We start from the raw sequence: 17,580 nt of genomic DNA, 5'->3' as shown, positions 1-17,580 counted from the left end.
GGATTGCAAACTTCTACAATTGAGGACACTGGCTACCAAATGCCTCCCACCATTGTGCTGCAAAAAACATAGTTGTGTAATGAGTTAGTTCAACAAATTATATCCAACTTTCAAATTATAAACAATTTAACAAAATAAGAATTTGAAAATTGAAATTGTTTACTTGGCTCATCTACTTCCCTTGCAATCTTTGCTAGGTTCTTGCCAAAGGTACCTGTGGCTCTACTGAAACAAGTGATCTGTCAGTGTATCTCCAGCTGCTCACTCTCATTAGGGACCATGCGCTCAAGGCACTCAATCAATCCATCTCTCACCTCCCTAGTCAAAGCTTCTCCCACCAGAGCTTTATAATGATACCTTGGGTTTAGAAAAAACCGAGCTGCATGTATAGGGCGATGGAGTTGATTGTTCCATCTTTGATCAATGATTTCCCAAATGGCCCCATACTTAGCCACTCTATCCTTGTATGTTGCCTTTATTTGCTCCTTTGCCTGATCCATAGCCTCATAAAATGAAACCTTTAACCAATCTTTCCCCAACCACCAACCACAACGCCTTAACTAGTGGCTCAACAACTTTCACAATCTTTGCTGCCTTTTTCCAAAATATGTCTTCATTAACTTTCTTTCTTACATCTTTGCCATCTCGTTTGCAAGCCCATCAACATCCATTCCATTCATCACTAGAAAACATCCTCTGCAAGTTTCTATGTTGGGAAAGCATAGATTGCGATGTCAAAAAATGAGTTGCAAATCTAGTGATTACAGGCGTAACAAGATCCTTGCCCTTGTGTTTTTCCTCATCAAGCTCAAAATCCATGAGTGATTGTAGATATACTTTGTTATGCTTTTGGCATGCTCTATAGTGTTCTTGATCCAATCTATTTTACCAATATCCTCAAGCATGAGGTCTATGCAATGTGCAGCACATGGGGTCCAAAAGATGGTTGTGTGTTTTTCCTCCAACATTTTACTAGCAAGAACATAGTTAGAAGCATTATCTGTGATGATTTGAACAACATTAGCCACCCCCACCTCTTCAACAACTTCATTCAAAGGATGAAACAAGCGTGCATCTTTCACCTTATCAGATGCATCAACTGATTTTAAAAACATAGTTCCCTGTGGGCAAAAGATAAGAAAATTTATAATGGTACAGTTCCTTTGATTAGTCCATCCATCTGACATGATGGTACATCCTGTTTTCAGCCATGAGCTTTTGAAATCTTTCAAATATTTGTCAATGGACATAACCTCTTTTTGCAAAAGAGATCCCCTTAATTCATGCATAATAGAGGCTTTGATGATTCAAACTTATGTAGGAACGCAACAAAATACAAATATACACATAAACATAGATATGCAATAGAAATAAAACTTCATTTCATTAATATCAAAGAACTGAAATATGCTTACATGCAGAATTGGAAATAAACTAGCTTGGGCAATGGTAGCTTATCTTTGAGAAGAGATGTGGCGACTACATGCCTCTAAACTATGTTACAATGAGGCTCAAAGGCCTATTTATTATTGAAAAACAATGGAAAACCCTAAACATCCAAAAACCTAACCTTAGGAGATGAAGTGCCAAAACTGTGGGCCCCGTTTGGGTAAATTGGTACATCAACTTCCCGGGGTCGTAACTTTGGTATACGATCTCCGTTTGGCTATCATAATACCTCGTTTCGAAGATGTTGAAGAGGGGGCCGAAAACAAATTGGTAAGCCAATTGGGGACTTTTCCGGTCTCTCCGTTTTCCCTAAAAACGTCTTTAGTCCCTCAAAATGGCATCAGAAGTTTAGGACCCGAAAAACTGCCAAAAATAGTAAGTTGTGCTACAATTAAGGAAATTGAAAAGAAACAACGGTGGGGGTCCTAGTGGAATAGGCAGGTGGCCACCAACATACACTTGAATCAGTCCTCCCCCCTTAGGAAGCGATGGTCCCCATTGCGTTGAGTGCCTCCAATTGCTGCTGAACTTGGTCTTTGGTGAGCCACTTGCCTTGGTGCAAGAGTTGGCCAACTTTGGCAACTTGATATAGTTGGATCTTCTGTTGGCGGGTGTTCTTGATTTGCGTGTCCATGATCCAATCAATTGTGGCTTGTTCCATGCAGTCTGGGTTTAACTCGGTTGGTGTGAGTTGTTTTGCAATGTCTGAGACTTTGATGTCTCCAATAGTGGTGGAAAATATGATCAAAGGCGGTCCACATTGAACACTGGGTGTAAGCCAAGGAATAGTGGAATGCTGAGCTCGAAAGCATTGTCCTCTACAACCTTAGTGATGGTGTAAGGTCCATATCGGAGTGGGTGAAGCTTGCGGTGGGCCCCAGCGGGCGCTCCTTCTGCAAATGTAACCAAACTTTGTCGCCCACTTGGAACTTGTGTGGCACCTGATGCTGATCATGACGCTGCTTGTACTTAGCATTGGCTTTGTCCAATATGTCATGGACCTGCTGGTGGATGTGCTGAATGTGCTCAATAAAGTTGTTACCCTGTCAGCTTTAGACTAGACATGAGCCGAATTTCCCTAAGTAGCTGCACATGGTATGGCCATATCAATGGGACATAGTGGCTAGAATCCCAACCCCACCTGAAAGGGGCTGTGGCTAGTTGAGCTATGAAAATTTCTGTTGTAGCTGTGTTGGACATAGGGGAGGCTTTCATCCCATGTGCGTGGATGCTTTGAGTTGTATATACACAAAATGTGTGCGATCATCCTGTTGACGACCTCTATTTGGCCATCAGTTTGGGGGTGGAAAGCTGTGGACTTTGTGAGCTTGGTGTCCAACATCGACCAGAAACTTGACCAAAATGTACTTAGAAGCTTGCTGACCTGATCTAAGATAATGGACTATGGGATCCCAAAATGTACCCACACGTGTTCAAAAAAGAGCTTAGCAATGGCTTCTGCTGTGATACTCTTCATGCAGGCTGCCAGAATGGCCATCTTAGACAATCTGTTGACGACCATGAAAACGCAGTCGTTGCCATGATTAGTAGAAGGAAGGCCCAACATGTAATCCATGTAGATGGGTTCCCAAGGTCGACTAGGAGTAGGCAGAGGAGTATATAGGCCTTGCTTCTTGATGATCCGTTTGGAAATGGCGCAGGTAGTGCAAGATCTGATGTAATTCCCAACATTCGGTCGAAGGTTTGGCCAATAAAAATACTTTTGCAACACTGCCATTGTTTTCTCTACCTCGAAATGTCCAGTGACTCGACTGTAGTGCACCTCCCAAATCATCTTGGCACGCTCGCTTGAAGGAACACAGAGGTGTCCCAAGTGGCATAACAATGCACCCTGGAGGTGAAAATTTGGAACTTGCTTGCCTTCCAGGAGCATCTGGTATGTGTTGCCAAATTCTGGATCGCTCTTGTAAAGATGCGGCCACTCCACAGTCTTGTGCCCACAAGAGTCGAGCACAATGGTCAACGCCATGACTGGTGGTCAGCTAAGGTAGTCTGCAACATTGTTGGTGTTGCCCTTCTTATACTTAATGTTCAAATGGAACTGTTGCAGGTATGTAGACCGTTTCTAATGGCGATTGTTCTGCAACTTCCCTTGTGTCTGTATAAACTGAAAGGGTCAGTGGTGTGTGTGGATGACTGTTTTCTTCCCCAGAATGTAATGCTTCCATTGTCAGCATGCCTACACAATGGAATACATCTCTTTGTCATAGGTGGGATACTTTCGGATTATGTCTGAAAGTGTCTCACTGTGATATGCCAGTGGATGCCCCTGCTGAGTAAGAACTACACCAATAGCATAATCGGAGGCATCTGTCTTGATCTCAAATGGTTGCTACAAGTCTGGTAATGTGAGCATTGGTGCAGAGTAGAGGTGATGCTTCAACTCGACAAACGCCTTCTGTTGGGATTTAGACCAAAAGAACTTTGCTTTCGCTCCTCCCTTGGTGACTTGACTCAAAGGCCAAGTTATATGAGAGAACCCTAACACGAACTTGCAGTAGAAGTTGGCAAGACCCACAAAACTGCGGAGCCCTGTTATAGTGGTTCGGGCTAGCCAATCTTGAATGACTTGTATCTTGGCTGGGTCCACATGCACACCCTGGTCATCAATGATGTACCCAGATATTGAATCTAGGTCACACCAAAAGTGCATTTCTCCAAATTGGCACACAACTTGTGTTGCCATAGGGTTTGGAGGACTTGTCGAATATGGTGGAGGTGTTCTTCCCAGCTTTGGCTTAATATCAGAATGTCATCCAAAAACACCACCACAAAATTACAAATGAGTTGGTGAAGGGTCGCAAGATGTCGTCCATCAGCCTCATGAAGGTTGCAGGGGCATTCATCAACCCGAAAGGCATGACCAACCATTTGAAAAGGCCCTCCTTGGATTTGAAGGCAGTCTTTCACGTATCGAAGGGTTCAATCAATACCTGGTGCTAACCGGATATCAAGTCAATCTTGCTGAAATGTTTGCCCCCCTTGAGCTGGTCTAGAAGGTCATCAATTCGTGGGATTGGATACCTATTCTGGATAGTGATTTTGTTCAGTGCTCGATAGTCAATACAGAGTCTCTAGGTCTCGTCCTTCTATACCAACACGATCGGGCTCCCACAGGGTGATGAACTTGGCCTGATGTGCCCTTTCTGCAACAACTCTTGAATCTGCCTCTTGATTTCATCGTTCTCTAGAACAGAGCGTCGATAGATCGGTCCATTGGGTAGCAGCGTGTTCTGGGTTACCAATGGAGTGCTTGACATGACAGTGTAGAGGTACCCCTGTGGGTGAGGGGAAGATGTCCTCGTACTCTTCTACAACCTTGTCCATCTGCTGCTGCCATGTGGAGGAGCCTTGTCTGGAGGCCGTGGCCACAATCTTCTTCTTGCCCCGAGGGCGAATCATAAGGAAAACAAATTTCCCAGTTTGGGAAATGATCTTACTGCATTGCTTCACAGTGATCAAAGAAACAACGGTAGGCGGTGCTACCTCCGGTATCCTGTACAAGTTATTACCCAAAGTAATAGTAACAGTGCGAGTTCTAGACTCGTACACAACATGCTGCTTCCACAAGTATGGTTGGCCTAACAGAACATCACAAACTTCAAGAGGAGCAACATCACATAATACCTCATCTGTGAAGGGCTTGATGCTATAGGGAAGGCGACACTATTGGCTGACGTAGAGATCTCGCCCTTGGTGAAGCCACTCGATGGTGTACGACTGCGGGTGTGGTGTGGTCGGTAGGCCCAACCGCTTCACAACTTCTGCTGAAATGAGGTTATTTTGGCTCTCACTGTCGACAATGAACTGTAGCGGAGGACCCTTCACCCACATCTGTGAGTGGAAGAACCGCTCCTCCTCCTCTAGATCTTCAGGCTCATCCTTTTGGATCTTGATGATGGCAACGATGGCACTAGGCTCTGCATCGATAATATGCTTCCCTTTGTCATTCCCCTTGTCGGTTTCTGACTCAGAGTCAGAACATGCATCTGATTCAGAAGCCTTTAGCTTGGCCACCAGTGATTGCTTGGCTCGACACTCACTTGTGTTGTGAGTGGGGCTCTTATGGAACTCACACCATTTCCCTATGTCCTTCTTTGTCTTCATGGTGTTGTTCTTTGCTTGCGGCTTCAACGGGTTTTCTTGGGTCACCCCGCCTTGGCTTTGTCCTTTGTTCTGCGGTTTGGGGGCGCCTTTCCCTTACTTCGGATTCACAGATCCAAAGTCTCGCTTCTTCTGTTTAAATTTCTGCTCGATCTTGACAGCGTATCGATAGGCGACGCCAAGCGAGGAGATGTCTAGGAACTCCATCTCGTCCTGGATGTACTTGTGTAGATAGCCGCGGTACTTGAGTACCAAATGCCGCTCAGAATCCTTGATACCTAGCTTCGTGCGAAGCGTATGGAAACATTTGTGAACTCCAACACATTGGTCCTTTCCCTGCTGCAGCGGGGTCCACTTTATGTATTTATCTTCATAGCTCCTGACAGGGTAATATTGTTCTTTGATGGCATCTTAGAAAGAATTCCAAGTGGGTGCGGCTGAAAACACTGAGGATTCCCTCTCGTCCTTTTGTTGACAATAGGTTTCCCATCAGTCCTTCACACGTGGGGCGACTTTGAGGAGTGCAACAATAATCTTTTCCCGATTGGAAAAGTCATGAACTGAAAAATATCCTTCCAACATATTTAACCATCTATCTAGGATGTTTGCATCTATCTGTTCTTCAAATTTGGGAATGTCAAAGTTAACTTGTACTTTATAAGGAGTGGTGCCTCCAAAGTGGTTGTTAGATGAAGATGTGTTCCCTGTGGGTAGCCGTCGAAGGATCTGGGCAAATTTATCCATCACCACGTTCCTTTGTCGCTCAAGGGCTTCCTCGAGCAATATTTTGAAAGGATCCCTTGCCCCCTCACCTTTCTTCTCTTTCGCCATGGGAGGTCGACGGGGTTTGCGAGGCTGGTCTTGCAAAGGTTGAACTAGTTCGAGCCCTAACTCTTGTACCTTGACCTCATTGGGACATCCAAAGAGAAACAGAAAAAGAGCAGATCGCTTTGATACCACTGATCTAGACTTATGCAGGAACGCAACAAAATACAGATATACACATAAACACAAAGATGCAGCAGAAATAAAACTTCATTTCTTTAATATCAAAGAACTGAAATATGCTTACATAGAGAAATGGAAATAAACTGGCTCGGACGATGGTAGTTTATCTCTGAGAAGAGATGTGGCAGCTACATGTCTCTGAACTGCGTTACAATGAGGCTCAAAGGCCTATTTATTATTGAGAAACAACGAAAAACCCTAAGTATCCAAAACTGTGGGCCCCATTTGGGTAAATTGGTACATCAACTTCATGGGGTCGTAACTTTGGCATACGATCTCTGTTTGGCTATCATAATACCTCGTTTTGAAAATCTCAAAGAGGAGGCCAAAAACAAATTGGTAAACTAGTTTGAGACTTTTCTAGTCTCTCCATTTTCCCTAAATACGTCTTTTAGTCCTTCAAAATGGCTCCGGAAGTTTAAGACCCGAAAAACTGCCAAAAATAGTAAGTTGTGCTACAATTAAGGAAATTGAAAAGAAACAACGGTGGGGTCCAAGTGGAATAGGCGGGTGGCCACCAATATCCACTTGTATCATTTGAATCCCTTTTTAGCAACAAATATGGCATCAAACATAGGTTCATAATATAGTGCACGAGAAACATTGAAGGGGATATCAACATCATACCACCATCTAGCTATGTAATCACAAGTAGTTTCTCTCAATTCTTTCTTCCAATGGTCATCTAAAATAGGTTGGATTTGACCTCTATTAGCTTGAGGACCATGTGCACTATCAGAGGGAGGGGAGGGTGTGACTGTGATATAACTTTTGATGTCACCCTTCTTTTTAATTTTACCCTTACCCTTTTCTTGAATAGACTCCAAAGAGGGAGGAACATAGCGAAAGGGGTTGGATGCATTAGTGCAAGGGATAGATGAAGTACCCTCATAATCAAAATTGGGGTTGGCAACCATCTTGTGTTTTATACTCTTCCTCCCTATTTCAGCGTTTATTTCTTTTTGCCTAGCTTTTTCTCCCTCTAACTTCTCAAAATTTTCTAGCAACTCCTTCCTAATTTCCCCAATCTGTTCTGCTGGTGCTGCACATGGGACAATTTGGCCTCTAATATCAGCGAAGTGTTGTTTCAGCTTGTGAATGCCCCCTCCACCTCCCTTAATTCTTTTATGACAAAACTTGCAATACATTTGATTATCAATCATCTCAGCATATGCCCAAGCAACATCTTTCATTCTAGGAGCCATTTTCTGATATTTGGAATTGGAAATGAAAGGACAAATGTCTGAAAATGAAAAGAAAAAAAAACTTTTCAATGTTCATTTCTTCTAGAAAAATTGCTCTTTTCATTTTTCATATTTGCAAAAAAATAAATAAAAGCAAGGGCAGATTTGGGAAGTGAAAAAAAATTACCTGAGTGATTGGAGACTTCCACAGTGATTCTTATTGTTATAGATTTCTGGAAGGGCATTGTGTAATATGTGGACGGATCACATATATTACACAGTGCTCTTCCAGAAATCTATAACAAAAAAATACCCTAGCCTCCTCAATGTTTCTCCAAAAACCAACTCCTCAATGTTGCTCCAAAATTCTGCTCCAATGATTGCCCAATAACCTCCTCATTGCTGCTCCAAAAACTAACTCCAACTCTTCACAAACTCCTCACAAACATTCACTCAAATTCAATGAGATAACTATGAGGAAATGTGAGGGGGTTGGGTACTTTTATAGTCTTGGGAGAGGGGTAGAGGCTTTAGAAAAAAAAAACAAAAAAAACGGAGTTTGAAGTCCGATTTTCTGCCTATTTTTTCCACGGACTAGCCCAACTGGTTTAAGACGAGCTTTACCGAGCTGGTCTGTCCGTTACCGAACTGGTTTCCGGACCAATTTTTTGACCACGCCGGCCCGGGTAGGGGTCTGGCTCGGTCAACCAGGCTAAATCCGATTCGGTCCAGCTTGGTTTTAAAACTATGTTAAGGACATATGCTAGGGCATGGAGTGAACATTTAAATTATCCCATCTTTCGACCTCATGTTCATGGATATGATTGTACAAGATCACATGGAACATTCAAATTATTCCAATTTTTGACCACATGTTTATGGATATGATCATACAAGATCACATCTCTCAGCTTATGTCCTCACACCCAAAAATTATTCTTGTTAACAACAATTTATTTCCTATGGTGAGGGTTGAAACCATAACAAAGCGGACTTAAGAAATGTTGAATAATGTAACTATTGTTGGTATACATAATTGTATCTGAGTCATCATGTAATGTATTTGTCAAAGAAAGATTTTTTTTTTAGTATAATAAAATTGACTTATTAAAGCATGGGTTTCATGCTTGGGTCAATTGTTTTTAGGTCAAAGCCTCCATTGAAGGCTTCTAGGGTTTATGTCAAGTGTCTTTGTCCATGTCATATTGTAAAGGACCCTTCTTGGGATTTGTTTGTCAAAGGAAGAAATTTATTTTAATGTAAAATAAGTCAATTAGGCCTCCTCCACCAAGTCGGCCTCAAATTGGACAAGTTGCCCTAATTGAGGGGCAAAAACTCCTATATAAAGGCAACAACTCAACCTCATTTGATGCACTCACTCATCAAGTTCGATTTGCAACTTCAGGGGCCAGAAAAAGTGTGAATTTCAAGGGAAGAAGAGGAAAGGGCTAGCGAAGGAGGACATTATCTACCTAAGGAAGTCAAAATTCTCTCTCTTATCTCACACGTGCGAAGGAACTACAATTTTGTTGCTGGGTCGAAATTTTGTAGTTGGGGTCGAAGTTTTGTAGCTGGGAAGTCGAAATTATGGATTGTTGTTGGGTTGAAGCTACTGGATAAGAAGAGACTATTGAAGGTTGTTGAATTATATTGAAAGGCTGACTTGGTGGAGGAGGAAGGTCTGTTGGTCTAGGGTCTTGGTCTATCTCATCTTGATTTTGAATCCACTGAAGGAAGAGTTCTGACTGGGTTTCCCCGTATAAAGGGGTTTTAGCCCTGGATGAGTGTCCTTGATCTTCATGTTTTTGCTTTGATGATTGTTTGATGAGAAGAAGATAAAGAAAGAACATAAAGAAGTTAATAAGAACACAATAATATCACAAGTAATTATCAACATAAGAAAATCTTTTTGCCTTTCTGATTTTCTAACAAGAAACACTCAATCCATTGAAACACAAGAGATCTTTATAAATTGCTAACTAGGGCTAAAGGACTTACTCAAGAGAATGAAGGTTGACGAAGATTCGTTGAGCAAACTTCCTCCATCGAAGCTCTCCTTGAAATCCTGTATACAACCAAAAAACAAACAAGACAGAACAATATAATCAAAGAAATCTCGAAAGCTTTAAATGAAGTAAATGATCAAAATAACTCAGAATCATATACCAAATTATAATAACACTAAATTGGAGATGAGAGAAAAGAGTTTCTTATTGGTCAAATCTAACAACAATAAAATGGTCTAGAGATCACTGGGTACTTGCCAAAGGCGCTGCTCGGAACTGTCCTTTGGGTCCCTCCACCCTAGGCCATTGAAGGTCTCTTCCATTGAATCTTATGCTTCTAGACGGGACAAAGATAAAGGCTCTTCTCAAGGTCTGAAAGGCAATAGTAAGATCAAGAAATGAGGGTTTCCTTGGAAAAGCACTTAAAAGCACAAGGGAATTGCAGAAAAGGATCAAGGGAGAAATTGTTGGCACAATGATCCTTGATTGGTATTTGGGCAATTCTCCACCCATGGCATGTATAGTTACTCTTAGAAAGTGGTTAGGGTCGTTAGGGTATGGACTATAGGAGGTGGCTGTTGGGTAAACCTGTAAACCTTGCTCCAAAACATTCAATAATGTGCACATTTAATTTTTTTTGGTGCAAAATGAGGGCATATGCTAGTTGCTTTAAGGAGAATGGCATATATACGGGCTTTGTTTTTGTGAGAGTCAATATGTTTGCATAATGTTAGATCAAAAAGGGTGTGTGAACTCAACTCACGTTTTTAAAAGAGTTCTTTTCGGGCAAAAAGTTTGCAATGGAGATAGGGATGATATGACCAAGCCAATATGTGCATCTTCAAGTGTGGGAAAAGATGCTATAACAATAACCCATCTTGGTTAGCCCAACCAACACTTGGGGGTGGGGTAGGAGAAAACCTCACATAGATCCAATAGTTCAAAATGGGGATATGCTTGTATTAGACAAGTTGGTCCTTGATGAAGAGGAGTGTGCTCCAATACGTAGCCAGTTGAGCAAATAAATTAGTGAACTTGGAGTCTTTGGTAGCTTGTAAGCAATTGAAGATTGAGATAGGTTGAGTCCAATTGAATGGTGGAATACGTATGACTCCTTGATTATACATCTTGCATAAATTGGCTGTGAGGTACTTTCAGAGGTTGTTAACACTTTTTGCAGAAAGGTGTTGGAGCACCTATAGCTTCATCCATAGTGTTAAAACTTAAGATAAATAACTTGAATGTAGACCTGGTAAAAAGCTTGGTTTTTATGTGTACTACAACTTGAGATTGTTGTCCCATTATCATGATGCAGTGGAGAATGATAGAACATATGTGATTTCGGACAGCAATCTAGAGGAGTATGATTTGGAGGATGAGCCATAGTTTTAGAGCATTTGGAGCTGAACTTTTGGGTAAACCTGTAAACCTTGCTCCAAAACATTCAATAATGTGCACATTTAATTTTTTTTGGTGCAAAATGAGGGCATATGCTAGTTGCTTTAAGGAGAATGGCATATATACGGGCTTTGTTTTTGTGAGAGTCAATATGTTTGCATAATGTTAGATCAAAAAGGGTGTGTGAACTCAACTCACGTTTTTAAAAGAGTTCTTTTCGGGCAAAAAGTTTGCAATGGAGATAGGGATGATATGACCAAGCCAATATGTGCATCTTCAAGTGTGGGAAAAGATGCTATAACAATAACCCATCTTGGTTAGCCCAACCAACACTTGGGGGTGGGGTAGGAGAAAACCTCACATAGATCCAATAGTTCAAAATGGGGATATGCTTGTATTAGACAAGTTGGTCCTTGATGAAGAGGAGTGTGCTCCAATACGTAGCCAGTTGAGCAAATAAATTAGTGAACTTGGAGTCTTTGGTAGCTTGTAAGCAATTGAAGATTGAGATAGGTTGAGTCCAATTGAATGGTGGAATACGTATGACTCCTTGATTATACATCTTGCATAAATTGGCTGTGAGGTACTTTCAGAGGTTGTTAACACTTTTTGCAGAAAGGTGTTGGAGCACCTATAGCTTCATCCATAGTGTTAAAACTTAAGATAAATAACTTGAATGTAGACCTGGTAAAAAGCTTGGTTTTTATGTGTACTACAACTTGAGATTGTTGTCCCATTATCATGATGCAGTGGAGAATGATAGAACATATGTGATTTCGGACAGCAATCTAGAGGAGTATGATTTGGAGGATGAGCCATAGTTTTAGAGCATTTGGAGCTGAACTTTTGGGTGATCATGATGACCATATTCATGGTGTAGACATGGCACTTCCTTCCACTTGCAGGTTTCTAGATGCAGGAGTTTTGCCTTTATCTTTCACAACATCCAGCTTTACATGGAGGCCATGTAGTTGTTGATCGTGTTCCATGAACACCTCCACCTACTCCTACTCTTCTTCTTCATAGATCACAGTAAAAGAAACTTGAAGTTTCTGGTGGCAAGAGGAAGGCTTAGTAGATACTAGACCTTTTTCTTTTTCCTGTTTAGTAATAGTCTCTAGAACTGTCTTTAGTATGGCTTATTTTATAAGCCTTATATGATAGTTTCAGTTTGAACTTTGAAGTTTTATTCTACCTTTGAACTGTTGCTTGAACCTTACAACTCTTTGGTAATGAATATGATGCTTTATTTCATTTCATTGTTATCTGTTACAATTTGTTGATGACAAATTTTATATGTTGAAACTTGAAGGTTGATGTTGTGGTCGTTGATTGATCATTTGATGACAATGTTATAACTACTAGATGATTGATGTTATATGTGTATTAAATGGTAGATGCTTTAATGATCATCACTATCTTGTCGTTAAGTCTAAGTTTTCGTGTTTTCTGCAGTTGGTTCGACATTCCGGATGTTTTTTTTGAATATATATATGCATCAAAATATACTGAAATATGTATTATACAAAAATCTCTTTTGAAATGCTTCAGTCCTAGAAGCTTTTTGAAATCATGCTTACCACTCCTGCTCCTACTCCCAACAGCCTTGAAGCTATCACCTTGGATTAAAGAGGTGTTGGAATAATGGTGATATTACCAGAGGAAGAATTCCTGCTGTTCATGTATCAGATTTTAAAGCGATCCTAAGGGTAGAATCCTGTGCTTCTCCAGGGATATGTGCCTTTATGCCAAAGAAGTTTTGTTACATCCCTTAATCAGGTCTGCATTCCCCATTTGATGCCCAAACTCTGTCATTATGTCAAAGCCGAAGGGGGTAGGGTGGGTGCATTCCTGGAAAGAGTTTCTCATGTGTCAAACCTGGCATGCTGGCTAGGACCACAACCTAAAAAATTGCCTCTACTGTTACCAGGAATACTAGTGAATACTAAATAGTCTAACTAATTAGTAACATAGCAAAAGCAATCTAGGGGAAGAATGATTTAGAAGCTACTACTCAATGGCCCCTGCTTTGGTCTCATTATAAGGAATATTTCTGATTTTCTTCAGTGATCTCTCTGTTTTTTCATATTTTTCTGGTGCTTCCAAATACCTTTCTTTGGACTGATTCTTGTTTGATTCTTCAAGTCACTTGCAAGTTGCATGATAGCTAATGCTTGGTTTGGTTATATGGTATTTGTAAATTCTTGTTCACAGATCTTGCTGCTAAACTTTTTGAAAGTTTAGGTCCATAGCATATGACTATATATTTAATTCTTCTTGAATATTAATTTCTTTTTTGAAACAGTTATTAAATTTTACCAAGTATTTAGTAACAATTACGGCATGTTCCAGAGTATCGGCCCTTTTTGCGATCAACATGTATTTATGTGTTCCCTGAAGTTATTGATACTTTCTATCGCAAAGGTCATATTTGCAATTTTCCTTAAGGATTGACATAATGACCAATGCAAAACTTTTTACCCATGGATGGCATCACAAAGATAGTTTTGTTTTATATTACCATTGTGTCTCTGGTTTTTACCCCTTGATATATTCTTTGGCATCTTATTTTGAATCACAGGAAGTAAATCAGCGTTCTTTCCAACTGTTGCAAGAGTACTTAAATGCAGCAAAGGGTAATAGCAGCCCTCAACATCATGCTTATCATTTTTTATTCTATCTCAATAAAGATGCTGCTACTCAAAAGCTTGAGAAAGTGGAGGTTGTACTACCCCGTCCACAGGTCCGGTATGTTTCCCCAGATAGGGCAGAAATTCTTCCAGCCACTCGTGCAGCTCTTGGAAACCTTTTATTTTCATGTGGATTGTCAAAGCATGTTAAAGGGGGCTTGATGTCTGAGGAAGATGAACTAAGACTCTCTGATCTCTTTCAGCAGGCATCCGAAATACAAAGGCAGATGGAGGTGTCTCTTCTGGGTTTGGAGCAGAAGCTAGTAGTTGTGAAAAATGCACTGTGTGTAGGACGTGGAATCAGAGTGTCAGTTTGTTCAGCACTGGCTGGTTTAACTCTAAGAGAACAATTAGCATTGTTGCAAAGGTTAGGTAAAGCTTTAGATCTATGTAAAGATATATCTTTGGTTGGACATGCAGTTTTGATTGGTGATCGTTATGGAGTGGATAATCTTGGGAATCTCTGGTTAAAACACGAAGACAGTGAAGAGAAGTGGTCTTCATTTTTCTCTGCTGTTGATCTTGTCAAAGCTTTAAGATACAAGAAGGAAGCAACACTAAGGCGGGGTTTGGAATTCAAAGTGGCAAAGTTGATGGAGATAGAAATGATATTTACACATGACTCCTTGTCAATTCACCCACATTATTCCCAATTTCTCAATGAGATTGCTGAAGGTGCTCTACAACATGGAGCAGTGGGTGGAGGGAAATTTCATGAGCTACCGGTGAAAGTTACAGGCAATCCAGAGGAACTTGGATGTGGTGCAACGGAGGAAATAGGAAGCCCCATGTCTTTTGAAGTGGATAAAACTATGGGATATGTGACAGTTCCTGTATATGAAAGTCTAACAAATCTATATAAATTTATTGAGCAGCATGGGGAGGAAGCTTTGGCATCAAGGCAGAGATTCAAGCAGCTAGAAGAGCATCTGGAAGGGATGAAGACAAGGACAAGGAAGATCCTTAAGCTGAGGCACCTTAGTTTTGACAATGGTTTGTCTAGGGATAAATGTATATCAGCCTGTACTCGATTGTTGAGAAATGCACATGAACTTACTCGGTACACTGAAGGCCTTTCAATCTGTGTATCAAATGAGCATAAACTTCCTCAGTCTGGCTCTAAACGTCCTTTATATTTAAAATGGGATTTCAGCATTTCTGATCTTTGACAAGAATCTCATCATTTCAAAGAAAAATAATATTTGGCATCAACAGATACTTTCATATCATATATATTGGACTGTATTCTTTATTCTTTATTGTTACTGCTCTAGTCTTGTTGAGCAAATGTAGTAGCATATTGCATATCCAACAATATCTAGAATTTGTAGCTCCAGTAGAAACATGGCATATGCTTCAATTTGAAAACTCGTATACTAATTTATAACTGTAAAAACCTTTACAAGTTCATTGGCTTATAGTTAAATTTTAGTAGGGGGTGTTTACTACAAGGGGATCGAGGTTAACTCTTATCTCCAAAACAAAGTGGAGGGCTAGTCTCCCCTTCCATTTCACTTTCAAATTCCATTGTTTTATTTCAAACATAACCTCTTTGGAAACATATAATCAATAAAACCACGAGTGAGCTAAATTTTTTAACTCAAAAGTTTAAAAAGGGGTTTATTTATCTCTATCATAATGGATTTCCTCATGCAATCCTACTCTACCAAAACAATTAAGGCCATATTGTTTTTAATCCTCTGTAGTTGTTATAAACAAAGGTCCAAATTAGTTAGCAATATCAGCCATCTTATGTAATGCTACATAAAATAAAGCTGTGCAAGAGGATCCTTATTGGTTGAAAAGTAAATTGACCTTTAGGCAGGTCCATATGACATTTATATCTGTCGTTTAAAAAAACTAGGGTTGTACAGATGTATGCCCACATGAAAATATAATTGCATCATTTCTATGTAAATGATTGAGCTGTCTTGATGAAAGAGGGTATATATATATATATTCAGATTCGGCTGCATTTGGAGGTTTTCTGGTTCGTAGAGTCCTCCAAACTGGCTTCGGATGAGTTCGGATATGAACTGGCTAGTTCAACATCAGCTTACCTGGTACTAAAAAAAATCCCTGAAAAAGTGCAACCGGGTTACTAAACCCTAATCCTAGCTCATTTAAAGGCCCTCAGCCCCTCTATTTGCTCCACACTCTTCTCATTGGGTTGTTTATGAACATTTGAAAATTTCGGAATTGTAGCAAAGAGAGTTCAGTGTGAGATTGGAGCTGATTTGAAGGTCTTTGTGCGTTCAAACCCTCACCTTCTTTATAACTTTGCACGTTTATGTTTTAGCAAATAGAAGGGTAGTTCTTATTTGTAGTTTTAGTTTCATAAGATACATTATGATGGGTTTCCCAATAAAGATTACCCTTCATGGAACATTGTGAATTAATTGATGAGAAAATTGTATGCAACAATCGTACGAGGGAGGGATACACACAGGGATACACACGCTGAAATGCCAATAAGCACACATAGAAGGACATGTTAAATCATGTCTAAATGTTCTAAGTGATATAAAATGCCGAGTGCAAGACATTGCTGAAGTTGTTCATGTGGTAAGATCGAGTAAAAGAATGAAATATGAATTAGGGAGGAGTATAGATATTCCTTTACATGAATGTGGAAGTTGAAACCTTAGTTATGAAAACTTCTTTGTTGATTTTTCAAATACAATAGATACAAACACTAATTTATGAAAATTGATAATTTCTTCCAATGATGTAGATATTATTTTAGTACTTTCAGTTTATCATTAAGCAATTACGCTTCAAAAATTCAACCATGAAATTAGTAGGATAGTGGAGATCACAATGCACAAAGATAACACAAGATTTACCATGGAAAAACCCACTTTGGGGAAAATCTTAGCTACCTTTTCCATAGAGAGCTTTTTCAGTTCAACAAGAGACACTTAATTCTTCTAGTCAAAATACAAAGAACAACAATACAACTTTGGTCAAACCTAGTCAAACAACTCTCTTGTCAAGTCTCCAATTTTCCCAACAAACTCGACCTTGCCTGATTTGCCTAGGACAAAATTCGGCCTCAAAGAAATTGTTCAAAAACTCGGCCCTGCTACCTAGAGACTACTACGTAGAAATTTCGGACCTGTTACCTAGAAACTGTTGGAAATTTAGTAGCCATGGTCGACATTTTCATCAATAAAGAAAAAGAAAAATTTGAATTTATATTTATTACTCCGTAAGTGTCAAGTCGGCCCCCTCCTTGATCAAGTTGGCTTGGCCGTTGGAGGCACCTTTTCGACCCCCTTTGGAAGACTATAAGTATGAGAGCTCCCCCTCTCATTTGTACATCGATGATCTCTTGTTTATCTCTAATCCAACAAAGATAGAAGGAAGAAAAGGAGGTATGAATTGCAGAAGAAGAGATGATTTGATGGCTTGGCACTTGTTGAGGTCTTGTAGTGGTTCGCTGTTATTTTGATGTTTTTGTTTCTGGATGGATTGATGAACATTGAATCTCTCTCATAAGGAAAGTGTTGAGAATTCAATAGGGCAATGAATATGTTAATTCTCTTTAAGTTGATAACTGTTTGTGTTACCTTTTACCTTATTATCTTTGATCCTTATTATTATAATGTGAGATATATCAAGTAGCTACCAAAACAATAAGAATAGTGACACAGTATATAGGTCGCAAGCCAGGGCCAAAACCCCTCCTCTTGAGGGGAAAACCCTTAAATCTTTTCT

At 40.1% G+C, this 17,580-nt stretch overlaps 1 protein-coding gene across 1 annotated transcript in view; it reads left to right on the top strand.

The window, feature by feature from the left end:
- The window catches only part of LOC149267506 (uncharacterized), an 83,906-nt gene extending 68,792 nt beyond the window's left edge, over positions 1-15,114 (top strand). Inside the window, exon 2 of the mRNA XM_089433274.1 lies at positions 13,752-15,114. Within this exon, the coding sequence (XP_089289400.1) occupies positions 13,752-15,029 (1,278 nt within the window). The 3' untranslated portion in view covers positions 15,030-15,114. The remainder of the gene's footprint in view (positions 1-13,751) is intronic.
- Positions 15,115-17,580: the final 2,466 nt, after the last annotated feature.

The sequence above is a fragment of the Pinus tabuliformis genome, chromosome 6, assembly GCF_031772625.1.
Source record: "Pinus tabuliformis cultivar Carrire ecotype Pingquan chromosome 6, CPIR1, whole genome shotgun sequence".
NCBI classification, from domain to species: domain Eukaryota; kingdom Viridiplantae; phylum Streptophyta; class Pinopsida; order Pinales; family Pinaceae; genus Pinus; species Pinus tabuliformis.
Note: the sequence above shows the minus strand (reverse complement) of the source record. Positions and strands in the feature narration are given on the sequence as shown.